This window comes from Purpureocillium takamizusanense, chromosome 1 (assembly GCF_022605165.1).
Source record: "Purpureocillium takamizusanense chromosome 1, complete sequence".
Taxonomy (NCBI): domain Eukaryota; kingdom Fungi; phylum Ascomycota; class Sordariomycetes; order Hypocreales; family Ophiocordycipitaceae; genus Purpureocillium; species Purpureocillium takamizusanense.
In genome coordinates, this window is record NC_063068.1 from 5,398,146 (window position 1) to 5,423,567 (window position 25,422).

A 25,422-nucleotide genomic window follows, 5' to 3' on the forward strand; every position below is an offset into this window, starting at 1 on the left:
GCCAGGGCAGCCCGAGGCACACAGCACCGCCAGAAGGGGAAGCTAGGAGCGCCAATCGCCCACTGCGCAGCCCATCCGCGGGCGGTTGCCACAGTTGTGCGAGCCCAGCAAGCGCGCGTGTTTGGGCATCAGGTGTGGCCAACTGCAATTTCCTGCGCCCGTATCCGTGCCCGTCGAGCTCGACGATCACAGGCGGGCAGGCAGGCAGGTAGCACGATTGCCCGTGCAATGAGATGATGACATGGGACCGACGGCCGGCGCAGCGTTGCACAACCCGAATCACCTGGCTCACAGCGTAGCAGTCACGTACGTATGTGCCGCTGAACCTGTAGTCGGATGAGCAGCGTTTGGCTCCGGTCAAATCCAGCAACCCCCCCCGGGTGCGTGACACGCCGCAGCCGCGCTGTCGTTGTTGCTGCTACCTCATTTCCTCGTACACGGCAGGCCGTCGCGGCCGTGATGGCTACCAAGGCAATTTCTGCCACGCCAATACGCTACGTAGGTACTCCATCATCACGTATCTGCTTCGATCCTCCTCTTCTGCCCAACTTCAAGCCCAAGGCGAACTTGGCCGCCACACAAAAAGGGTTGGACGGCGGATGACATGAGAGGGACGAGCGGAGCGGCTCCATCGCGGCCGCCGTCAACCAACAAAGACTGACGCCGCCCCCGAGCAATGGCGTCACGGCTCGGGCCCCTCTCCCTCGCTCTGCCGGTAACCTAATAATAATGTCAAACCCGAACGCAGCATAGCCAAAAATGCTTGTTTTGCTCCCTCCTACCCTACCAACTGCAAATCCCCCCCCTTCTTCTTCCGCGGCCGGCCACCTTGTGCCCCCACTCCATGCCAGCCAGGGGCCAAAGGGACCCCCGGGGCATTTTACTCGCTGCCTTCAATGCACCGAGATGAATTACTAGTTACTTCGAACTTAGTGGTTGGGCCTGACCCTCCCATCACACACACCACCCATGCTGCCCAGTGCCAGGGGCCGTGACGGCCACTTTATTACCAGTCTTGCCCTCTCCGGCGCCTGACGCGAACCAAGCACCGAGCACAATTGTTTGTTCATGCATCAAGACCCCGGCCACATGGGCCAGAAATAAAAGGCCGGCAGTCAGTAAGTACTACAGCATGTCACATGCCGCACCTGAATGGCCAAGGCCCTTGGCGAGCAAGAACACAGGCCGGGCCTTCCCTGGCTGGATGCTGGGTACCTACCTTTCCAAAGTACATCGAACACACGATGCGGGCATTGCGGTCAGCGCCAGGTGTGTATGCTGTACCTCCCATTCGCAAGGCAAGGTACGGTACGATTGGAACCGTGTTTTCTGGGGCCTTCGGCAGGTCACCAAAGACCAGCAGGCCCCCTGGCGCCTTCCATCTCTGGCGCTGACGTCTATCAGCCAAGCCCCATCGGTCGGCATCTGCACCGAAGCCTCACCTCACTCTCTCTCCCTCTCTCTCATCACTCACTCCCGTCCTTCCCTCTGCGTCAACTGCCGGGGCTTGCAGGACCAAATGCTCGTGTGACTCTACCTGTACGTGTACTTTTACTCACCTGCACATGACGACAACGACCTCTGCCAATCTGTGCGTCCTGGCCCAACTCGCAGCGGGAGTGACGGCAAGAAAGATGCTGGCTTACTCACTGCAGACGCGACCAGACCAGAGAGAGACAGGCGCTAGGCCAGGAAATTGCATGCTTCATTCTTGCGGCATCAACATCAACAACAGTCGTCCATTCCCCTCCACGCTCTGCCGAATCACTAAACGCGGCCCGACCTCCCGGGGTCATCTCACCTCCTAGACACTCTCCCCTTGGATGAACTACTAACGTTAGTACTCATGCGCTTGCGTCCTATCCGCCCTGCACTAGCTGGCGCAGCCGTTTCTCGATCTGCTGCCTCCCCTCGAGCGTCTCCCACACCCGGTGCGGCGCTCCGTTGACAATGTCCCAGTGCCGCAATTCATCCGTCAGCTCCGTCAGGTCCCTCTGCTTCTCCTCCCACGCCCTGCTGCGCTTGACTTCCTTGCCCGAGCTGACGACGATGAGCGGCGTGTCGCGTTGCTGTATCTGCCGGCTGCTGCGCACATCGCGCTTGGTAAAGGAGTCGGCCACGAGACTCTCTTGCAGCTGCGCAAAGATGAACTTGCCGCTCTGCTGCGACGCCCGCCCGTAGATGCGGTCCCTGTTGGTCCGTCCCCGGAAGATGGCGCCCGTCAACCGATCCAGCCCCAGGGGCGATATGATGCCGCGCAACCACAGCAGAAATCCTCGCCCGGGTCGCGCCACGGCGCCGAGGAAGTCCTCGTGCAACGGGTTGATGAGGAGCAGGCCCTTAACCTCATGCCCGTGGCGAGACGAGAAAACGCGAGAGTAAAGAGAGCCGATGCCAGCGCTGGCGAGGATCCACGGCCCCTGCTCTCCCGCCTCGGCGAGGGCTTCGCTGAGGACGTCGACGGCGAAGCCTGCGGACAGCGGCGATGGCGCCGTGTCGGACCAAGCGATGCCCGGCCGGTCCGCAAAGCAATAGCGCGAGATGGATCCGTTCTTGATGGCGTTGTCTGCAAAACTCCACAGCTGTTCCTCAAAAGGCCTCTCACCAGCCTCGAAGAGCACGGTCGGCAGCTTGTGCCCATTTGCGTCCGTCTCGTTGCCGTGGCAGTACACATGGATGCGATACTTGCCGTTGTCGACCTGGTAAAGCTTCCCTGGCGGCGCGACCCCGGCATCGAGGGCTCGCAGAATGATCGTCAGGGTGATGAGCACCACGGCAACGACCATGACAGAATAACCTATGGTTGAGAGCAGCACGGCCAGCCATTCAGTGAGAGTTCGCCTCGTCTCAGCCCGGCCCGTCAGTCTCTCTTCCTCTTCCTCTTTGCCCCACTTGACAGCTCGGTCGGTGATGAGGGTCCAAAGGCTCATGAGCAGAACCCAGATGACGCTCACGATGCCGACCCATCCCTCCTCATACCGCGTCTGCTGCACACACAGCAGAAGAATCATGTCGAGTAGCAAGAGGAACTGCAGGGCTCGAAGTTAGTGTCAGGCGTTCGTACGCGGTCTATAGTTCTGGCATGACCTACCGCCATGACGATTGCCAGGATCCTGACAGCCTTGGAGGGCACGCCGAAGAAGACGAGAGTAAAGAGCAGGCTGGCGAGCGCGAGGCTTGTGTAGCTGAAGGCGAAGAAGCCACTGCCACGCGTGTGCAAGCCCGGAGGGGTGGCAAAGGCGGACACGAGCAGCACGACCCACCACGCAAAGGTGATGGTGGTGAAGAGGAGCGTCAGATAGCGCAATATGCGGATGCTCCAGAGGTTGTAAGGCGATACGGCCGGATCGTCGGGCGTGAGCATGCCACGCGGGGGAGTCGAGTCGACGCGGTTGGGGAGCAGTCGAGTGTGCTCGTCGGGGGGCGCCTGTCTGGCGTCATCGTCGTCGTCGTCGACGGCAGTGGCATGAGGCCGGTTCTGGCCTTGACGCCTCTCCTCATGGTCGCCCTGCTTGCTCGAGAAGAGGGGCATCGTAGCGGCGGGCTTCTGACGAGAAGCCTGTGAGCAGACCGTGACCGTGCAAGCGGGCAAGTCGGTCGGGACACTACCCGGCGATGTTGTCGTCGTGTGTGGAAACTCGCCACGACTTGGAGGAGGAGAGAGGCTACTATCCGCTCGGCAGTCGGGACTTGGGCTTCCCTCCCACATTTGGCTCGGACGATCCGCCGCCCTCTATCCGGCCGGCCGGCCAGCCGTTTTTTTGTGCCCTTCCTTTGCTCGTGGCGCTGGCCGCAGAGGTGCAGCTCGATCGGGAATCGCAAATGCCCATGGCTACGTCATCCATCATCATGGAGACCTGCGACGCGCCCCCGCGCGGCCAATCACGACCGCGCCAGCGCGGAGCTAAAGGTCCATACGAAGTAGTATCGCCAAGAGGTTAAGGAGGTACATAAAACCTTCCCAGCGGCCGTGCCCTCACTCACTCACTCGCTCGCTCGCTCTCTCCATCACGCTACTGCGCTGCGGCCGCCCCAATGTCCTTGATGAGCGAGCTCGGACGAGCAGTTAAACTACAGTTGTACACAATCAATGCCATCGTTGAGGGCGAACAAATCGTCTGTTGAGGTCGTCCAGACTCCGCTCTGCTGCGCGATGCGCCTCCTCCGCGGTACGCAGTCTTCAGGCGAATGGTCCTGCCTGCCGACATGCGTGTCTGCGCGGGCTAGGGGGCGCATCAATCCGCCTCCCCCTCACCCTCACCCGGGGGGGGGGGGACCTTGTTTCGGTCTCGATTGCCGAACGAGCTAAATACCTACCTACCTACTACCGCATCCGTACGAAGCACAGTAATATAGGTAGGTAGTACAAACCTGTTATGTGGTCGGAAGACTTGCCGCCCTCCACCTCCCCCCCTTCTCCTTTCGTTGGTACCTACAAGGTGCTTCCCCGTTGTCCCGACCCCCCGGCTGTGTTCCCACACTACGTTCATACCTTCGTGCCTTGGTACAAAGGTGCTACAGGTTCCCGGGTGGTGCCGGGATTGTATTCCGTCTTGTGCTTGAAAATCCGTAAAGGAGAAACAGAGATTAGAACCTAGAGAGATGGATACCTACGTGGTACGTAAGAGAGAAATCCGCCGCGCCGATCCGGAGTTATGCGGTGCGGGGGTCTCAGGTTTGATGTGCCGCCGGTTCATGTACGGCACACAACTACCTACGTGCGTTTGGACGTACATACATGGGTATTCTGTAACTCGTATCCAAACTTGGTATGAAGTTATGTACATTCCGTCCCAACACACACATACGTATTATACCTAGGTAGGTATCCTAGCAAAAGTCATGAGAAGCATTTCCGTGGGCCATCTCAGAAAGGACAGGAAATGAGCTGCACCTCGTCTGAGGCAAATGGCTTTCCTCCGTACAAAAAAATTATACTATGTACCACATGTACGTCACGCCCGCGAAGAGCCCGGGTATGGCTGGTTTCGTAGATACAACATAGGTACTGATCGAGGTACGTAAGTACAGGACGAAAGGCGCTCCGGCGCGCAAAGAGGTCGCGGGGAGGGGGGGGGGGCGTGAGGCGCGTTGGACAGACAAGGCGTTGGCTGCTTGACCAACGGTCCGCTCGTGTTGGGGATAGAATGCATGTGCAGAAGGCGGCAACGGATCAAGTTCGTTGAAACACGAGCCGTATAAAGAGACTCCTCTTTCGCTAATCGATAAAAACCCTCCCGAAGCGCAGCGCCATGCTCGTACAGCCAGCCAGCCAGACAGCTCTCCAAAACTCTACTTCGTACCTATATACAGCAACTGTCGAGGGGTATATGCACAATGCCATGCAATAATCAAGCCGGATATGCCTCTCCCTCCTTTCCCGTGAAATCATACTCCCCCCTCCCCGGCTCGAGGCGCACTGCCAATGTCACAGCCACGGAGCAATCTGCCTCGCCTCCCTGGTGCTCGCGCTCGAGGATATGCCGCTCGACGCCGACTGGGAGCCGCTCCGGCCTGTGTACAGCTGCCGCTCCGCGTTTTCCTTGGCCCTCTGCTTCAGAGCCTTCTCCGGTCTGGGTCCGCGAGTCGAGGTCGTGACGCCATCGGGCACCTTGCCGATTGGGAGGTGCATCTTCTCCGCCGCCTGGGGGTCGTTGCGGTCGATGCCGTGCTTCTTGTACGCGGTGCGCTTCTGATTCTTCATCGCCTGCGCCGACGGCTCCGTGACCGAGACCCAGTTCTTGATCTGCTTGAGCCACCGGGGGCGACGCTCTGCGCCGCGGGCCTTGGCTGCTGTGAGGTCGTTGGGCGCCGCGCCGGCGGCGCCGGCGGCCCTTGGAGGGCTCAGCACATACTCGCCGTCGGACTGTGTGAGGTTTGACGATGTCCGCGCGTGAGCCGTGTATGCGTTCCTCGGGGCGGGCGTCGCGGGCGGCACAGCCATCGTGGACAGACAACAGAGCAGGTGTGGCCCGATGCTTTGAGCGAGCCGCACAAGCCGTTTCGGTTGGTCTGGCTCGGTCTATATACGAAAGTCTCTCCGTTTACCGACAAACGGTCACTGGTGGTCCGGACTGGGAGCGTGTGTACGTCCAGTGGCCCCAGAGACACGGTGGTACGAAGTCGTCGTATCTGGCGGAACGATGCTCTTTCTCGGCGTGGAAACGTGGCAACTCGACAAAACAGTAATGTGGTGTGCTGGCCCTCGATTTTTACCCTGCGACAGATAGAGCGTCCAGATGGAAAAGCAAGACGGCGCTGGCGGGAAGGCACGAGGCTCGGGGCGCGGCATCTGTCAGAGGGCCCTGGTTTTCGTCAACGCGGCGATCCGGGACAGAAGAAATGGCTCCCGAGCGAGACACTGCATGAACCGCAGACGCAGGCTCAGCCGTAGCGTCGGCGCCGCCTCTGGGGCGAGGATGACGAGGGTAGCCAGAAAGCGAGCGCATGCCACGCCACTATGGGCGCGCGCACAGACTGATGGCGGATGCGAAAAGAAGAAAGCACGAGCCAGCTGCGGAGTGACGCCCAGCAGTCTCTGTGTGGTGTTGGTGGGTGGTTGGTTGGTTTTCAACAGATAGCTGATGCGGGACCGGGCAAGGACCCCGCGGCCATTCTACTAGGTATGATAGTAGTCGCGCGCTTGCTGGCGTTTTTAGAATCAAGTCCGCCTAGGCAGAACTGAGCCTCCACAGCTGTGAGAACATGTGGAAAACCGGGGTGGTCGGTGGGAGTGCCCTCGACGACTGGGCCGGTTATGAGGTGCCAAGTTACTAGCAAATGGACACGATGGCCCAGTGTGAGTGATGAGTAACTAAGTGCATGCCCCTGGGTGGCCGAGCTTTGCAAAGCCGGCCTCGTTTGATGGCTTCCATGTGCCCGACACTCGGCAGTAGCGCAGCCCGGGGTCTGGAAGCTTTTGTGCAGTTCGGACGACGTTGGGGGCGGGTCATGGCTCTTATACCAGGATGATATGTGATGGCTGTCAATGTCCAGGCATGTCGTACGAAGAAGGAAGTCCGCATATGCAATACGTTGTACTGACTTGGGGGCAGCTGCCCAGTTGCAGTTCCAGTCCCGAGGACCGATACTGAGGGTTTTGTCTCGCCAGCAGTTGGTTGGGGACAGTGATGCCCGCCGCCGCTGGCGCTACGAGGCACACGCAACCCCATGTTCGCCGTGCTAGACTGCACTCGACTTGACATGCATGGCGCGGCGCACCGGACGACCTCGACTTTCTGGAAATCGGTTGGGCTTAGCGCCTTCGATTGGCTCGTGGGGCGGGCGTGGCGGCGACGCGTTGGACGAGCTGTCCCTGCCGCGCCCCCCTGGCTGGTCCGGTTGACTGGATGACCGGATCGTTTGCATCGCGTCAGCCTTGAATATATCCTGTTGTCAAATGATCAGCTTCTAGTGCTTGCTTGGCTCGATCCCGTGGGAGGCTGGGGGTAGACACATTGAATAGCACCGCTACTCGGTTCAGAGTCGCTCGTCCGACACAGTCCAAGCAAGGTAGGGAGCATCGTGAAGCACGACACTGTAGCCTCGCCAGGGGCAGGTCGACTCTCCCATCGCCGGACGCAGCAACTGCTCTCTCTCCATATGTCCTCTTCACCCTGTTGCTGGACCGCATCGTCAACAAAGCAAGAAATGGACCAGACCACAAAGGCCCAGGGTGGCAATCCAGGACCGGAGTCCCGCTCGGGGCCAGTGCCCCTGTGCGTGCTCCCCCGTCCAAAATGAAGGCCAGCACTCCGTACGGTGCCACAGATCTCTCCGGGGACAACGCGAGATCGATAGTCTCATGCTGGTCGCCCCGACTACTAGGCCCTGGCCGCGAGACGGTCGGGCCCACAGAAGGGGGGAGGGAATAATAAAAAGTGGTGGCTCCAGCAGGCGCCCCTCCCCCTCCTTTGCGCAGCCGCCAAAGTCAGACCCCTGGATACAGCGCTAGCGAGACGCTGAGCAAGGAACACACGGCACGCTCCGAAGGGCAACCCGGAAAGGACCAAAAAAGGAAAGAAGGAGAATCTGAAGGGCAAATGAACAAGATGCAACGACGATGGCATCGTGCGACAACGTTGTGAGCATTTGTTGGGCGTGGCGAGAGGCTTGCCAGCGGGCTTATTAATGATGTCTGTGCTGTCCTGCTGCGGCTGCGGCTGAGGAGAGGCAGGAGCACCAGCAGTAATGCTTTCCCACACCAGGGTGCTGTGCCTCCCTCCTGGTCGGAGTGTGAGATTAATGACAGCGAGCTTGGTACGTACTACTAACAGTACAACGTGGATGATAACCTCGATGAGACTCCCCCGTCCCCCCGCTGCCGACCTGCAAGTAAGAATCGGCGTTGCCCGAGGTCCTTCCCAGGCGATACAGGACGTCAACGAAGCCATCATGTATCACGCACCATCCCCTACAACGCGCATTAGTGCCGTACTCCGTACTCTTTCGGAGAGCAGCACTGCTACAGGTACCTAGGCAAGCATAAGGTACTAACGTACCAAGACGTGAAGCACATGGTGAAGTACGAACGCACTGCCCCACTGGGACGGGAGGCGTCCAGCAAGAAGCAAGCAAGCGTCGCAGCAGCCCCGCCGTCACCTCGTCACCTCATCCCGCCTCACTCACTCACTCACACCACTCAACTCACTCACGTCTTGCCGCACACCCGCAGCGAACTCGCCTCGCCTAGCACTTCGTACTGCAACAGACCTTTACCAACCAACCACCGGCTTCAACCACCACCACCACCACCAACACCATCGTCAACGTCCTCGTCCCGTCGCAGCCGGCCGCCACGCCCGCACGAGGTATTACATGACGCGACGACGACGAATCCCCGCCCGCAGCAAGGCCGCCGCCGCCGCCGCCGCCGCGCGACCCGCATCGGCGTGAACGAGCGAGCCACCTCATTCCGTTGCCCCCCCCGAGTGCGGCTTTCCGACCTGGACCTTCCCTCGCCCCGCGGGTCAAGGACGTTGCAGAGCCAGCCCGCGCCCTGCCTCGGCGTACCGTTGGCGACCCTCGCCCGAAGCAAGCGTCGGCGTCACACACACACATACACACGCACACATACATACGCGCACACACCCACGCCGTTTGCGCATCGCACCCCGGCTCGACAACCGGCCATGGCGCCGCAGCAGACCCCCGTCCCTCCTCCTCCCATCTCCACCTCTGTGCCGCCGCCGCTGGTCCCCCCGGTCCCCGCGTCCGCATCCGCGTCATCAGCCTCCGGATCTGCCGCCGCGCCGGCGGCGGCGCCGCCCACGGAGCCCATCCCCCCTCCCCCCGTCTCCCCCATCACGCCCACCCTCGCCCCGGCTCGCCTCCCCGACACGGCCACCCCGCAGCCGCCGCTCCCGCCGCCGCGCCAGGCCCTCGTCCACTCCTCCCAGCCCGCCCAGCAGGTCGCCGTCCCGCCCCCGCCCCCGGAGCCCCTCGACTTCGACGCCAACCCGGACGTCCTCGCCCTCAAGTCCGCCATTTCCGTCCTCCAGGTCCAGGGGCGCCGCGCCGCCGCCGACATGCAGACCCTGAGCCGCGCCAGGGACGAGGCCCTCGCCGACCCCGACGCCTTCATGCGCGACCTCGCCGCCGGCAAGGTCAAGTCCGCCGGTGACGAGGCGAGGTATGTGCCGCCGAGGCGTGCCAACGACGACGACGACGACGACGACGATCGGGAAGACGACCAAGGAGAAGAAGACGATTCCTCTTCCAGCTCCTCCTCTAGTTCAGATGAGGACGCCGACGCCACCTCCAAAGGCTCTCGAGAGCCCAAGCCCAAAGCCTGGACCTCCCTGCCGCAGCCCCAAAACGTCGTTCGCTGCCCACCCATCAACTGGTCCCAGTATGCCGTCGTCGGCGAGTCCCTCGACAAGCTGCACGCCGAGCAAGTCTCCCGTCCGACGCAGGGCATGCCCGCCTCCATAGGCACCGGCGGCGTCTACGAGTTCAAGGGCGACGGCCGCCAAGAAAAGTATCTCGGCGTCGCCGCGCCCTACGCGCCCGGCAAGGACCGCATCGATAAGAAGCACAAGGGGAAGAAGTCGTAAAACAGGACGCCCTCGCGGGAACCCTGGCCCTATCTGCCAGGAAAGATAAAGGGAAGCCTTTTCGGGATGCTATTACGAGTATGGTTACGAGTGCATTCATAGGCGTTGTGGTTCATCGGCTGTGTTCAAGCCTTGAGACAAGCCGCGGGGATGGCTTGGTGCCAGAACCGGCCAAGGATTTTTCTGCTTTAATTATCAAGTACTCTGCGTGGAAACGAGAATGAAGACAAGCATGCTTCCTATGCTGCTATTGCCGCAATTATGCATACGGCCAACCCTCATATGATGTTACCCGCACCTCAAGTTCACGTAGCGACGGTTTGTTTTTGCTCCTCTTATTGATGGAAATGTACGCTGGATGCGAATACAGCCGCGCACAACTGATCATGTTGAGCCTAGTAACACAAGTCGGAGACGTCGTTAACTCCTCGCTCTTCATCCGCGGCGGAGACCGCCACGCCATCGTCGTGCCAAAAGCGCGGGCTAGCTACGACCTGAGCCCAACCCAGCTCATCCACTGTCTTTGGCGGCTCTGTCGGAACCGGATCCGCCCCAGCATGGATCACTACTCTGGAAAGTCCCTGCACAAGGTCAGTCCGTGTCTTCACAAGCTATTGTGGCCCTACACACTCCATGCTCTGTTGTACAGACCGTCGCAGTCGGCGGTTATACATCTTCTTGCTGTCCGAAGTCTTACCCCAATACAGACGGGTGGCTTCGGGATTGACAATCATGCGGGGGTCGTAGGCGGGCTCTTCCTCCTCTAGGACCGATATTATGGCCTCGATATGAGACTTGATGTCCTCACGCTTCAACGGATTTGGGCTGTAGCAGGCCGTACCGTCCTCGGCAACGTGGTGGTGGAAAATCTTTGTCTCGAAGCGTACTCGGGGTTGCTCATCGGGGAATCGGGGACTGAAACTCATCCGAATTCGCAAGAGTCCTCCGTCTAGATTCGTCATCGGGGCGCCAAAGTACGTGATGACCCAACAGAATGGGTTTCCGTTGTCGAGTGCCACGTCATGGGGCATGTCGCTACGTTTGAAGGCCGCCGATACCTGCTCGAACTGGTGCTGCAGATTCACGCATACCGTCGATTCCTGGGCCATGGCCGCGAGACCCTCCTCGGCCCAGACTTTAGGTTCGTCATCGAGTGCGGCCTTGATATTGTTCAACCTGCGCTCAAGTTCGGGGTAGTTGAACCGGCCCTCCATGCTATTGTGGCTGGGCGCCTCGAACGGCATTCTCGAGAATACCTGATTCGCCTTGACCTCAGTCTTAGCCGCCTGAATGGCGGCGAGATACGAAGGGTAGTACCAGAGAAAGCGACGTTTGCAAAGGTCCTTGAAGGGTTCGAAAGGTATGCTGCTTTCGTCCACTTCCTCCGTCTCTACGTCCTTGAGCCGTGAACCATCCGGGGCGAGACCAAGGTAGGATTCGAGGCGCTGGATAACGGAAATGCGAAGGGTTTCATGGCGAATCTGCGTCGTTTTAGCAATTAAAATAAAGCAACAAGGAGAGAGTGGGGGTCATACCTTCTCAATATAGGCCTTTTGCATTCTCTTGTCCGACTCCTCATTTGCATCCTCGAAGCCGGGTTCGTTCTCGTAAGGGTTGGACGAGAGAAGACTTTGAATGGACAGCAGTATGGACTCGAGACCTTGAGCGGACGACCACTCCTCGCCAGGTTCACCTCTCCATGTGCTGCTTGCGAGTCAAACAATGATCACCACGTACTACGGCCATACATAGGAAGGAATCCTCTCACCCAAGGATGGATCTAGCCGACGGTTAGCAGAGAAAGCTCCTGAATCACCGCCGCTCAGTCAAGTGCACTCACAGACAGATCTTGCCGTTAGCATAGATGTTTGGGTTGAACCGACACAACCCGCCGTTTGTCGTTACGCACTGTACATTAGGCGCTTTGGATGGGTACTCTGCCATGTGTGAGCAATGAGCAGCCGAGGCTTGGGCCGCACGGCCTGAACTGTACCTTTGTTGAACCGAATCGCAAACTTGGGTAGAGATCCGGGTCAGCGATAGGGTCACGTAACAAAAAGACGCTTGGGCGGAAAAGTCGTCATACCTCGAAAAAGCCAAACTCATATGGCGTCTCGTGCGGGCCGACAATGAGGGCTTTGACGTTGCGAACATCAACATCGCGACAGGCGACAGCGATAGCTGCAAGGCAAACAAAGATTAGTGTTGCTAAACGAAATGGGGAGGTGATGACTGTGCATACCGAGATCTGAGCCTCTTTGGATGTCGCTTAGCTCCTGGTCGGCGATGATGCAAGTGTCAGCCTTGTAGGACCCCGCGATGGAGGGATGCGGGGCAGCGGCGGGCGAACCTTGGAGATGCGGATAATGGACTGATCCATGGCGCCTGTCAGCGTCGGCGGGCTGCGAGGCACGAGACAGGGTGGCTGCTGAGGAGGGCGACCATGGGGAGGGGAAGAAGGAGGACGAGGAGGAGGACGAGGCTGAGCGGCGAAAGGATGGGATGCAGGGAAACGGAATTTGTTGCGCAACCGGGCTGGCCAGACAGTCTGAAGTGATGGGCGGCGCGAGGCTCTTCTGAGATGGAAATGTCGGCGGTCAAGTCGAGGGGAAAGTGTGTGAACGATGGAAGGGTTCGGGCAGGCAAACTGCAGGGCAGAGGTACATGGAGGTGCGCCGAAAGATGACAAGGCAGGCAGGCAAGGCAGCTTTAGTAGTAGTAGTACTGTGTCAGGATGCGCGCAGTGAATTAGCACTACAGGTCGAGGTAGGTGGTACCTTGCCGGTCAATGAGTTGAGTGACCGAGGTGGACGCAGCAGGTGGGCTGGGGTGATGGAGGGGTAGCTCGGGAGTCGGGACTTGACTGCGCGCCCATGCATGATGAGGTGCATCCATGGATCATTACCATGGATGGAACAAATTGCATCTGCCCTGGCGGCGTGCGGCTTCCGGCGCGGAGGGGCTCCACTGCGCGCCTCAGGTCCCGTCCCACGGAATGGAAGGAACATGGAAGGTTAGTTCGTACCTGCCTTGCCTTATTACGAAGCCTGTACAGTATACAGTATTGCTGCTGCACAGGGCAGTGGTGAGGTGCCCCCCTCCACTGCATGGCAGACTCGCCGTCCTGCACCCCACGGCAGCCAGAGGGCAGCACTGCCGCCCACTGGGGCAGGTGCCCTGCGGGTATGGACTGCCCGCTCTGCCATTCTCTGCAGGTGGCCGGGCAGTGGAGGTCCGCCTCCTTGCAGTGAAGCGGTCGCGGGGACACCTTATCTCCCGTTAATAACCTTGGAAAGGTGCCGGACTTGGACATGGTAACTGAAGACCCTGCGCAAATTGTCTGGCGGGTGGTGCATGTACTACGGGTCATGGCATGCATGCGTTTGATGAGCGAGCGGCCCACGGCGTTTGTCCCTCGCAAGTGCTGGCAGTGGCATCTCCATTAGTAACTTGGTGCGGGGGGAGCTGGAGGCCCAGACAAGTTCCAGTGGTGGGTGACTCCATGGGAGGGACTCGCTCAATGCGCAACAGCGGCGGTGCATCATCGCCACCCATGTCCACGAAACATCCATATCGATATCATGTTTCCATGCAATGTATGCGTCAAAACATCGCCGACACTGTATAAAACAGTTCGTTGGCACAAAATAGACGACCCTTCTGTTGCGGGCAGATAGACCCGCCAACGCAACTTATGTACAGGGCCGCCCCCCACTGCACGTTGGGTGGGCAGGGGCCATCTGGCATTACTAAGGTTGGAGGGGTCCTCCACTGCCTGCAGGCGGGCTGTCCTGCCAGAGGCTCCAGCTCGTGTCGCCGCCGACACGCGCGGACGGGCAGAGTCGCGTCACCTGCGCCCAGACGCGTTAATCGATTTTCAGACCTCCAACCACCGACCATCACCACCGCGAGGACGGGACAGCACCTGCGCACCGCTGCACGCCGCCGCTGCCCGTCTGTTGCCGTGCAATTGAAGGTCGCATCCCGAGACCAACCATGGCCAGCTTTTTCGACCTCAAAGCCCGCAAGGCTGCTGCCGTCGCCAATGGCCCGTCGGACAACAAGAACCAACGTCACGCCGACGTGAGGAATCAGCCATGGGTAGAGAAATAGTGCGACTTCGCTGCTCTCGCTCCACTACAATTCCCAAGCTCACCGTCTCATTTGCAGCCGCCCAAAGACTCTCGACGACGTTGCCGCGCAAGACCACACGGTCACGGTCCTCCAACGCACCCTCCAGGCCGCCAACGTATGTCGCCCATCCCTCGAGACGTCGATGCATACAGCCAAGAGGAGATGAAGCTGACTGTTATCCTAGCTGCCACACATGCTCTTCTACGGGCCCCCGGGTACGGGCAAGACGTCCACCATTCTGGCCTTGGCAAAGGAGCTATACGGCCCCGAGATGATCAAGGCGCGCGTCCTCGAGCTGAACGCTTCCGACGAGCGCGGCATCTCCATCGTCAGAGAAAAGGTCAAGGACTTTGCGCGCATGCAGCTGACGAATCCGCCACCACACTACAAGGACAAGTATCCCGTGCCGCCCTTCAAGATCATCATCCTCGACGAGGCCGATTCCATGACCCAGGACGCACAGAGCGCCCTGCGCCGGACCATGGAGACATACAGCAAGATTACGCGCTTTTGCTTGATCTGCAACTACGTCACACGCATCATCGACCCTCTCGCCAGCCGATGCAGCAAGTTCCGTTTCAAGAGTCTCGACCAGGGCAACGCCAAGAAGAGGCTCGAAGAAATTGCGCAGAACGAAGGCGTGCTGCTGGAGGACGGGGCGGTTGATACCCTCATTCGCTGCAGCGACGGCGACTTGCGAAAGGCCATCACCTTCTTACAGAGCGCTGCCCGACTAGTTGGCGCGGTTGCACCTGCGAAAACTGCTGCCGATGCCGAGGAGATGGACGTGGATAGGCGCCCAGTGACGGTTAAAATCATTGAGGACATTGCCGGCGTCATTCCCGACCGCACGGTTAAACAGCTTGTTGATGCCATGCGCCCGAGGGCTTCAAAAGACGCCTATGATGCGGTTTCCAGAGTAGTCGAGGACATGGTTGCTGACGGGTGGAGTGCGACTCAGGTGGTTTCTCAGGTAAGTGTGCCTGCACGGATTGAGTGAGCAAAGACTAATACCTCGAAAGCTGTATCAGGTCCTGACTACCGACGAGACTATCCCGGATCTTCAGAAGAATAGGATAGTGATGATCTTCTCGGAGATTGACAAGAGGTTGGTTGACGGGGCGGACGAGCACCTGTCAATTCTGGACCTGGCAATGAGGATATCGGCCGTCATGACTGGAAAGTGATACCACGCTCGTTGGACTACCTACAGCACGAATGCTTGGTGGAGTTTGTGACATATGGATGGCGTTGGGGCCGGACATGCAAATACATAGACGCAGTGAATTTCAGGGCTTGCTACTCTGCATCATCATGGCCTATCAAGCCGAGGTTCCCATGCAGGATGGACCAAGGATCTCCGTTTTGGAGTGCAGGTTTCGTCTCCTTTTGCGAATGCTTGCGGACGGCGGCGCTTCGCTCCCCACCTCCTAGCCAGACGTCGTCGTCGGTCGCATCCTCGACGGCCGCATCCTCCTCGGATACATGACCGCTTCGCCCAAGCAGCTGGTAAGTCTTGAGGAGGCTCGTCATACTGCTCTCGAGGGCAGCTTGACCGCCGTCGATCGTTTCCGCAACAGCTTCCAGATTTGCAATCTTGGCAGCGTCGGCGGCGAGCACCCACGGCTTGACGCGGGGCGCGACACCGTCACGGTCGGAGGACTTGGATGCCATCTCGAAGTCAAGGCCGGCCCTCCGCGTGCGGGAGTCCTTGACTTGGTGGGCTGGCAGAAGCTGGCTCTCTTCTGCCAAACGATCCAGAACCTGACGAGTGTCCTTACTTCGCTTGCTCAGGACTGTTGCGATGTGCGATTTCTGTGTTATCGCCGCTTTTTGCTGCCTTGAGACTGAGAGAATCCCCTCGATGTACGGGGTGAGCAGGTGGGTAACTGGATCCGCACTGCCCGTTGCCAGCTTGCTTGTGATGTTCGGCTGCTTGGTGGGAGGTGGTATTGACGGCTGTGGACGACGCGCCAGGAGCTCCACAAGACCCTTCCTGGCAGCAACGTATGCTGAGTACTTGTGCTGTATCTGTTGGAGCCGAGTTGTGACGGCACCTTGGTCGATTTTGGACTCCTGAGCCTGGCCCTCGCTCGCCTCCTTGGCGACATCTTCGGACTCCTCCGACGAAGCCTTACCAAGCTCCGTTTCTATCCAGGCGATAAGCTCGTCGCGCGTCGCGTTGAGAGCCTCGAGTTTTGCACCGTTGCTGACGCTCGACTTGCTGCACCTGGCTCGGGCTTCGGCAAGCACACGCTCTTCCTGCTTCAAGAGCAGCTTGGAGCGCAGAACCGTCTTCTCCAGCTGGTGTAGCCGCTGATGCAAGTCGGGCCCCGCACTGCTCTGTTCCCTCACGAAGCTGTTGAGGACAGCCTGCGGGACGCTGGGCAGCGGCTTAGAGCCATGGAATATGTCCTCTGAGTCCAAAAATGAGTGGAACGAGGCGGGCTTCTCGGCAAGGCGATCCAGGCAAGCCTCTATGGCCAAAAGACACTTCTTCTTGCGTTGCATTTGCAACAGTGCGAGCTGCTCGTGCAAGAAGTCCGGTTCGCTGGATGGCTGTTGCGGTCTCGCCTCGGGCTGGCTGGTCGCTGTGCGCAGGACCTTGTCGAACTCGCGACGAGCGGCCGCGTTCGCTTTCAGGGCGTCGATGTATTCCTTGTGAAGACCCGAGAGCGCCTGGCCAGAGTCAACATCAAGGACACCGTCGACGAGTGACAACGGCTGCGTGACAGGCCCATCACCAGTGAAGGAGCCCAGGTGAAGAGCTAAGATGCGCCTGATGTAGTTGACTTGCTCCCGCGGCTTGACGTAGCGCTCAAGGTCGGCCTTGAGCTTCAAAGCAATCCCGCCAGGGTCGCTCATGTCGCCGTATCATTACTTCAACCCGGGCTTGACGAAGGGTTCCCGTTTTGTATGTCGTCGAAATGGTCACCCGTCCATTGTTACCCATGTCATGCTGCTCATCAGCGTGCGACGCGTTCGCGCCCCGCCTTGTGTGGCTGATAAGAATGGTGCAGTGGCGCACCGCCACACTAGCCACGATTGACCTAGCGCGTTTACACGTCCTCGAGGCTCCGAGAGAAGGCTGCCACTTCTTGTGGAAAAATATCATCGAACATCAACGCAGTGCGACAGTGGCGGACGAAAACCAGTTCTCCGACCGCGCACAATCGATTCACCAGAGCCGGTGCATGCTGGATCAACACCGCGCGTCATTCCTGCAGCTGGCAATCACATGGTGATTTGACGGTCGGGCTCCCCGAGCTTTCGTCGAGAACGCCGACGTTCTCCCCTCCACGTCGCCATCGCGAGACACCTCACAACACGCGATTCAACATGTCGGACCCTCACCGCGATGTGTCGCAGTACAAGTACTCGGCCATGTCCAACCTGGTCCTCCAGGCGGACCGCCGGTTTGTCACGCGACGAACCGACGAGGCCACGGGCGACCCCGAGTCGCTGGCCGGCCGGCTGAGCATCAAGGACATGGGTGGCCGCGTCGCTCGTGACGAAGCCCCGAAGCAGAAGAAGCAGCCCGGGCTGCCGGATATCCAGAGAGGGAGCCTTCAAGAAGGCGAGGATGTCCTGCTACGAGAACAGAGGAAGCGCAAGGCCGACGCCGCGCAGCAAAGAGCGGGCCTGCTGGGCGCCAACGACGCGCTGATCGAGGGAATTACCTATCGACCACGCACTCCGGCGACGCGAGCGACCTTTGACTTGATCCTCACGCTCGTGGCAAGCAATCTAGGCGACGTTCCCCACGAAGTGGTCCGCAGCGCCGCGGATGCAGTGCTCGAGTATCTCAAGGACGACGATATGAAGGATCTCGACAAGAAGAAGGAGATCGACGACATCCTGGGGGTCGCACTCAGCTCAAAACAGTTCAACGAGCTAGTCAACCTCGGCAAGAAGATTACCGATTACGACGCGCAAGATGACGAGGATGTCGACATGGGCGACGCGGAAGCCGATGCCGAGATCGACGAGCGCCAAGGTGTCGCCGTGACATTCGACGATGAGGAGGACGAAGATGCCATCGTCAACGAAGTCCACGACCAGTCGTCCGAGGATGAGGGCGGTGACGAGGACAGCGAAGCCGCCGACGGCGCAATCATCGACGGCGCTACCAGTGATAACGAGGACGCCGCCGTCGACACCAGCGCATCTCGCTCTAAGAAGAAGGAAGAGGACGCCCGATCAATACCGGCACGAGATATCGATGCCTTTTGGCTGCAGAGGCAGATAGGCGCGCTGTACCCAGACGCTCACGAGCAGACCGACAAGACAAAGGCGGCACTTCGAATCCTGTCCGGCGAGCCCGACGAACCTGACGGCGAGGAGAAGACGCTCCGAGAAATCGAAAACGACTTGATGGAGCTGTTTGATTTCGAACACCACGAGCTTGTGCAGAAGCTTGTCGAGAACAGAGAGAAAGTGTTCTGGCTCACGAGGCTGGCACGGGCAGAAAATGCCGAGGACCGCGCCAAGGTTGAGAGAGAGATCGCCTCTGAGGGCCTGCAGAGGCTGTTGCACGAGCTTCGGGGCGAGGAGACCGCGGACGGCGACAAGAAGCGGAAGATGGACATCAGGATGGATATCGATGTGCCTTCCTCCATGGTTGCTGGGCAAGACAAGCCCGAACGGCCGGAAGGCTACCTTGTCGGTGGCCTGCAGCCTAGGAAGGTCATTAACCTGGAGAACTTGGTGTTCGACCAGGGCAACCACCTGATGACAAACCCTAAAGTCAGGCTCCCAGAGGGTTCGACGAAGCGCACATTCAAGGGCTACGAAGAGATCCACGTCCCGCCGCCCAAGAAGCGAAACGAACCCGGCGACGTCCTGATACCCATCACAGACATGCCTGAATGGGCTCGAACCCCCTTCAGCACCGCCCAGTCCCTCAACAAGATCCAGTCCAAGTGCTATCCATCAGCATTTGAGGATGACGGCAACATGCTCATTTGCGCGCCCACCGGCAGTGGCAAGACCAACGTCGCGATGCTCACCATTTTGCGAGAGCTGGGCAAGAACCGCAACCCGGAGACGGGTGACATTGATCTTGACGCGTTCAAGATCGTCTATATCGCCCCCCTGAAGGCGCTGGTGCAGGAGCAAGTCGGAAACTTTGGCAAACGGCTGGAGCCGTATGGTGTCCGGGTCTCGGAGCTTACGGGTGACCGTCAACTCACCAAGCAACAAATTGCTGAGACGCAGATCATTGTGACGACGCCCGAGAAGTGGGATGTCATCACCCGAAAGGCCAATGATCTGACGTACACCAACTTGGTGCGGCTGGTCATCATCGACGAAATCCACCTCCTTCACGACGACCGCGGACCAGTCCTGGAAAGCATCGTCAGCAGGACAATCCGCAAGACGGAGCAGACCGGCGAGCCGGTTCGTCTCGTTGGCCTGTCTGCCACACTCCCCAACTACCGTGACGTGGCCGGCTTCCTGCGGGTGGACATGTATAAGGGCTTATTCCATTTCGACGGCTCATTCCGACCCTGCCCGCTGCGCCAGGAGTTTGTTGGCGTGACGGACCGCAAGGCCATCAAGCAGCTGAAGACGATGAACGACGTCACGTACAACAAGGTGATGGAACACGTGGGGACCAACAGGAACCAGATGCTCATTTTCGTGCACTCGCGAAAAGAGACGGCCAAGACGGCCAAATACATTCGCGACAAGGCATTGGAACTAGACACCATCAACCAGATCCTCCGGCACGATGCAGGCAGCAGGGAGGTGCTTAACGAGGCTGCTTCCCAGGCGACGGACAGGGACCTGAAAGACATCCTGCCCTACGGTTTCGGTATTCACCACGCCGGAATGAACCGTATTGACCGGACGGACGTTGAGGATCTGTTCGCGCGTGGCGCCATTCAGGTCCTGGTTTGCACGGCCACCTTGGCTTGGGGTGTAAACCTGCCAGCGCATACCGTGATCATCAAGGGGACTCAAATTTACTCCCCGGAGAAGGGTGCTTGGGTAGAGCTGAGCCCACAAGACGTTCTACAAATGCTGGGTCGTGCCGGTCGACCTCAGTTCGACACATATGGCGAGGGCATCATCATCACCACGCAGAGCGAGATTCAGTACTATCTGTCGCTCATGAACCAGCAACTTCCCATCGAAAGTCAATTTGTCAGCAAGCTGGTCGACAACTTGAACGCCGAGATCGTGCTCGGCAATGTTCGTACGCGGGACGAAGGCGTCGAGTGGCTTGGTTACACCTACCTTTTCGTGCGCATGCTTCGATCTCCCGGCCTCTACCAGGTGGGCGCCGAATACGAGGACGACGAGGCTCTCGAGCAAAAGCGTGTGGATCTGATTCATTCTGCCGCTACGGTTCTCAAGCAATCGAGTCTCATCAAGTATGATGAGAAGACTGGCAAGCTTCAGTCGACTGAACTTGGCCGGATCGCATCGCACTACTACATCACGCACGGGTCGATGAACACTTACAACACATTGATCGAGCCGTCCATCAACACAATCGAGCTCTTCCGCGTCTTTGCCCTGAGTGCGGAATTCAAGTATATTCCCGTGCGACAAGACGAGAAGTTGGAGCTGGCGAAGCTGCTCGGAAGGGTTCCAGTGCCTGTCAAGGAGAGCGTCGAGGAGCCACATGCCAAGATCAACGTCTTGCTACAGGCATACATCTCGCGGCTCAGGCTCGATGGCCTTGCCCTCATGGCGGACATGGTCTACGTTACCCAGAGTGCTGGGCGTATCCTTCGAGCCATGTTCGAGATTGCTCTGAAGAAGGGATGGGCGTCTGTCGCCAAGACGGCCCTGGACCTGTGCAAGATGGCCGAGAAAAGAATGTGGCCGACCATGTGTCCCCTGCGCCAGTTTCCCTCCTGTCCGCGAGAGGTCATCCAAAAGGCGGAGCGCATCGACGTATCGTGGAACAACTACTTCGACTTGGATCCCCCTCGCATGGGCGAGCTCCTGGGCATGCCCAAAGCCGGCCGGACTGTCTGCGGACTCGTGGCCAAGTTTCCCCGTGTCGAAGTCCAAGCCCAGGTCCAGCCTATGACGAGATCGATGATCAGGGTCGAGCTGAGCATCACGCCCAACTTTGAATGGGACGACAGCGTGCACGGCGCGGCCGAGAACTTCTGGATCATTGTTGAGGACTGCGATGCCGAAGAAATCTTATTTCACGATACCTTCCTCTTGCGAAAGGAATATGCCGAAGGAGAAGAGAATGAGCACATTGTCGATTTCACGGTCCCCATCACCGACCCCATGCCGCCCAATTACTTTGTTTCGGTCATCTCGGACAGGTGGATGCACTCGGAGACAAGACTCGCGGTTCCCTTTCACAAGCTCATCCTTCCGGAGAAGTTCCCGCCGCCCACCGAGCTTCTCGAGCTGCAGCCCCTCCCCGTGTCTACCCTCAAGGTTTCCAGCTACGTCGATTTGTATCCCGGCTGGAAGCAGTTCAACAGGATCCAGACGCAGACGTTCAATTCTCTATACAAGGGTGATCAGAACGTCTTTGTCGGCGCCCCGACTGGCAGCGGCAAGACAGTATGTGCCGAGTTTGCGCTTCTGCGTCACTGGTCTCAGGGTGACGCCGGGCGGGCGGTGTACATTGCGCCGTTCCAGGAGCTTGTCGACGTGCGACTTCAGGATTGGCAGAAGCGCCTGTCACACCTGAACGGAGGTAAGGAGATTGTGAAGCTCACTGGCGACACCGCGACGGATCTCAAGATCCTCGAGAACGGTGACCTGATCCTCGCCACACCCACTCAATGGGATGTGCTGTCGCGGCAGTGGAAGCGCCGGAAGAATGTTCAGACGGTGCAGCTGTTCATTGCCGACGACATTCACCTGCTCGGCGGATCCATGGGCTACGTCTACGAGATCATCGTCTCTCGCATGCATTACATCCGGACGCAGACCGAACTGCCCATGCGAATCGTTGCCCTGAGCGTCTCTCTGGCCAACGCAAGAGATATTGGCGAGTGGATCGACGCCAAGAAACACGACATCTACAACTTCAGCCCGCATGTGCGGCCCATCCCCCTCGAACTTCACGTGCAATCTTTCTCCAACCCTCACTTCCCCTCGTTGATGCTGTCGATGGCCAAGCCCACGTACCTGGCCATTACCCAGATGTCGTCCGACAAGCCAGCCATGGTGTTTGTGCCCAGCCGCAAGCAGACGCGCGGCACCGCCCGCGACCTGATGGCCGCCTGCGTCGCGGACGACGACGAGGACCGCTTCCTCCACGCCGAGGTAGAGCAGATGCGTCCGCTACTGGAGCGTGTCCATGAGGAGGCTTTGGCAGAGGCGCTCTCTCACGGCATCGGCTACTACCACGAGGCTCTCAGCCAAAACGACAAGCGCATCGTCAAGCACCTGTATGACAATGGCGCCATCCAGGTCCTTGTGGCGTCGAGAGATGTCTGTTGGGAGCTGACCAGCACCGCTCACCTCGTGGTTGTCATGGGCACTCAGTACTTTGAGGGCCGCGAGCATCGCTATGTCGACTACCCGCTCAGCGAGGTGCTGCAGATGTTCGGAAAGTCTCTGCGGCCGTCCAGGGCGGGCAGCTCCCGCGGCGTGCTCATGGTTCCACAGGTGAAGCGCGACTACTATCGAAAGTTCCTGAACGAGGCCCTGCCGGTGGAATCACACCTGCACAACTACCTGCACGATGCCTTCGTGACGGAGATCAGTACCAGGATGATCGAGTCGGGCGACGACGCCATCAACTGGACCACCTTCACCTACTTCTACCGCCGACTGCTCGCCAACCCTAGCTACTACAGCCTGACGAGCACGACGCACGAGGGCCTAAGCAACTACATGTCGGATCTCGTGGAAACGACGCTGCGAGAGCTGGCTGAGTCCAAGATCATCGACTTTGACGAGGACGACGGCTCGGTCTCGCCGCAGAACGCCGCCATGATCGGCGCCTACTACAACATCTCGTACATCACCATGCAGACATTCCTGCTGTCTTTGAGCGCTCGCACGAAGCTCAAGGGCATCCTGGAAATCGTGACGTCGGCAACCGAGTTTGAGTCGGTGCAGGTTCGCCGCCACGAGAGCAGCCTCCTCCGACGCATCTACGACCGGGTCCCGGTGAAGATGTCGCAGGCTGAGCACGACTCGCCTCACTTCAAGGCATTCGTTCTTCTACAGGCGCACTTTTCGCGGATGCAGCTTCCGATCGACCTCGCCAAGGACCAGGAGGTGCTCCTGTCACGGGTGCTGAGCCTGCTCAGCGCCGTGGTGGACATACTCTCGTCCGACGGCCACCTCAACGCCATGAACGCGATGGAGCTGTCACAGATGGCGGTGCAGGCCATGTGGGATCGTGACAGCCCCCTCAAGCAGATTCCTCACTTCACGGCCGAGGTTATCAAGGCAGCCGGGGAATTTGGGTGGGTGCCGCCAGCTAAATGCTCCTGTGCCCTCAAGAATGACGCGCTAATGTGCCAATGCAGAATCAAAGACATTTACGAGTTCATGGAGGCCATGGACCCCGACGAAAACCCGGATCACGGCAAGCTGGTGAAGCGACTGGGCCTTACGCAGAGCCAGCTCGCGCAGGCCGCCAACTTTACCAACGACAAGTATCCAGACCTTGAGCTGGAGCACGAGGTCGTAGACGAAGACGAGATCAGGGCTGGAGAGCCGGCGTACCTGAACATCAAGATCGGACGCAACGCCGACGACGAAGAGGGCGACGTGGACACGACGGTGCATGCGCCGTTCTACCCGGCAAAGAAGATTGAGAACTGGTGGCTCGTCGTGGGAGATCAGAAGACGCGGAACCTGCTGGCCATCAAGCGGGTCACGATCGGGCGGGAGCTCAAGGTGCGGCTCGAGTACACGGTGCCGACGGCGGGAGAGCACGCCCTTAAGCTGTACCTGATGAGCGACAGCTACGTGGGCGTGGACCAGGAGCGCGAATTCACGGTGACGGCGGCCGAAGGCATGGATGTGGACGACGAAGACGAGGAGGAAGATGAGGACGAGGAGTAGGTTGGGGCGCGGCTTGGATGGGATCTCTTTGGGACGCCTGGCGTTTTGTTGCACCCGTAACTTATCTTTGATGTTTGTACTATCTATCTCATGCATGGTCTTCTGGGGCAGATGCGTCTTGGGGAGGGTTCAATGCTCAAATCAGAAAGGACGGCGGCACCCTTTGTGGCCGGATGTTGTTACGCATGCGGACTGCGGTGCAGAAGACGTGGGTCGGGGGAGTTGCAGTGTGGAGGAGGCGTTGTTTTTGTGCGTGTGCGTGCGTGCGTGCGTGCATCCATCTGCTTGGAGCATCTGCGTGGGCGAGGGCGCCGCGCGAGGCGATCCGAGTCCAAACAGGTGGCGCGCGTGGGTGAGCATGGCGCTTTTTTTTGGTGCGGGAGCCAATGGCAGATTTTAGAGCTCAGCCCAGCACAGCTCTGTTGACGAGCACAGCTTGCCCCGTTGTTGGCCTGGCGTTTTGCAGGTAACTACAGTCAGTCCGAAGTAGCTTTGGGCAAGCCAGCAATGGAAGCTCTCCGCACCAAACGGAGGGCGGGTGGGGGGGTTTCCTCCAATGGCAGCTCGCGCAGCGCTGACTGGCGCCACTACTTCGCACCCTTCCCCGATCCGCGCCTCTAGCTGCGCATCGCATCGGAGAGCCGTGACATCACGTGACGGCGAAATACCGGTGACGTTTGAAAGGCGCCCTGCCACCGCGCCCGCCCTCCCATCTTTGCAGTGCCCAGGTGGCCGGCCGGTTGGCTGCTGGCTCCACTGGCTGCTGCCCAGGCACTCCATGTTGCTGTTGCTGCTGCGGGCTGCTACTGCTCCTGCCTACCTACCTACCACTGCCCATTGCCCACTGCCGCTGCCCGCTACCTGCCTGCGCCGCCCCCCCCCCCCGGCTCCTCTGCCAGTCTCGGGTCCCCGTCATTGTCTCCGCCAGCCAACCTCGCTCTCCCGCCCGTGTTTTTTCCCTTTCGTCACCCTCACCCTCACCCACCCACCACCCTCGTCTCGCAGCAGCATCATCACGACGCGGGTCTTCGCCGGGTCTTTTCAACGCGCGCAATCCATCCTCACGACGCCAGCTGTCATCGCGCATCGCGCTTCCGCGCACGCACTCCCATTGCCTGCCACCGCACACGCGACCCGCAACGCGTCCTGGGCTCCTTCGTCTCGGCCCCCCCCCCCCCCAGCTCCTCCTGCCTTGGTCGCCGTCGCCGTCGAGAAGCTC

At 59.4% G+C, this 25,422-nt stretch overlaps 7 protein-coding genes across 8 annotated transcripts; 3 read left to right on the forward strand and 4 right to left on the reverse strand.

Annotated features, from left to right (window-relative positions):
• Positions 1-887: 887 nt before the first annotated feature.
• JDV02_001637 (uncharacterized protein) lies at positions 888-3,850 on the reverse strand. The gene is made up of 2 exons (XM_047982581.1): positions 3,092-3,850; positions 888-3,029 (listed from the first exon to the last, which is right to left on the reverse strand). The coding sequence occupies exons 1-2, from the start codon at positions 3,707-3,709 to the stop codon at positions 1,860-1,862; spliced, it is 1,788 nt and encodes a 595-aa protein (XP_047838547.1). The 5' UTR covers positions 3,710-3,850; the 3' UTR covers positions 888-1,859.
• A 1,578-nt stretch (positions 3,851-5,428) lies between these two features.
• JDV02_001638 (uncharacterized protein) lies at positions 5,429-5,944 on the reverse strand (the record flags this gene model as incomplete). The annotated part of the gene is made up of 1 exon (XM_047982582.1): positions 5,429-5,944. One exon carries the CDS (start codon positions 5,942-5,944, stop codon positions 5,429-5,431), a length of 516 nt encoding a protein of 171 aa, XP_047838548.1.
• A 1,985-nt stretch (positions 5,945-7,929) lies between these two features.
• Positions 7,930-10,832, forward strand: JDV02_001639 (uncharacterized protein). Its single transcript, XM_047982583.1, has one exon. The coding sequence runs from the start codon at positions 8,517-8,519 to the stop codon at positions 10,053-10,055; it is 1,539 nt and encodes a 512-aa protein (XP_047838549.1). The 5' UTR covers positions 7,930-8,516; the 3' UTR covers positions 10,056-10,832.
• Positions 10,242-12,952, reverse strand: JDV02_001640 (E2 ubiquitin-conjugating enzyme). 2 transcript variants are annotated; one of them, XM_047982584.1, is made up of 10 exons: positions 12,833-12,952; positions 12,406-12,762; positions 12,298-12,331; positions 12,142-12,236; positions 12,049-12,070; positions 11,896-11,992; positions 11,824-11,835; positions 11,591-11,759; positions 10,686-11,536; positions 10,242-10,636 (listed from the first exon to the last, which is right to left on the reverse strand). In XM_047982584.1, exons 1-10 carry the CDS (start codon positions 12,944-12,946, stop codon positions 10,621-10,623), a joined length of 1,767 nt encoding a protein of 588 aa, XP_047838550.1. In that variant the 5' UTR covers positions 12,947-12,952; the 3' UTR covers positions 10,242-10,620. The 2 variants fall into 2 exon arrangements, with proteins under 2 accessions (XP_047838550.1, XP_047838551.1); XM_047982585.1 differs by having other exon boundaries at positions 12,406-12,952.
• A 998-nt stretch (positions 12,953-13,950) lies between these two features.
• Positions 13,951-15,485, forward strand: RFC2 (Subunit of heteropentameric Replication factor C (RF-C)). The gene is made up of 4 exons (XM_047982586.1): positions 13,951-14,167; positions 14,226-14,304; positions 14,374-15,162; positions 15,212-15,485. The coding sequence occupies exons 1-4, from the start codon at positions 14,052-14,054 to the stop codon at positions 15,374-15,376; spliced, it is 1,149 nt and encodes a 382-aa protein (XP_047838552.1). The 5' UTR covers positions 13,951-14,051; the 3' UTR covers positions 15,377-15,485.
• Positions 15,132-17,138, reverse strand: JDV02_001642 (uncharacterized protein). Its single transcript, XM_047982587.1, has 2 exons — positions 15,232-17,138; positions 15,132-15,172 (listed from the first exon to the last, which is right to left on the reverse strand). Exon 1 carries the CDS (start codon positions 17,052-17,054, stop codon positions 15,489-15,491), a length of 1,566 nt encoding a protein of 521 aa, XP_047838553.1. The 5' UTR covers positions 17,055-17,138; the 3' UTR covers positions 15,132-15,172; positions 15,232-15,488.
• A 165-nt stretch (positions 17,139-17,303) lies between these two features.
• brr2 (RNA helicase) lies at positions 17,304-24,436 on the forward strand. Its single transcript, XM_047982588.1, has 2 exons — positions 17,304-23,599; positions 23,663-24,436. The coding sequence occupies exons 1-2, from the start codon at positions 17,529-17,531 to the stop codon at positions 24,201-24,203; spliced, it is 6,612 nt and encodes a 2,203-aa protein (XP_047838554.1). The 5' UTR covers positions 17,304-17,528; the 3' UTR covers positions 24,204-24,436.
• Positions 24,437-25,422: the final 986 nt, after the last annotated feature.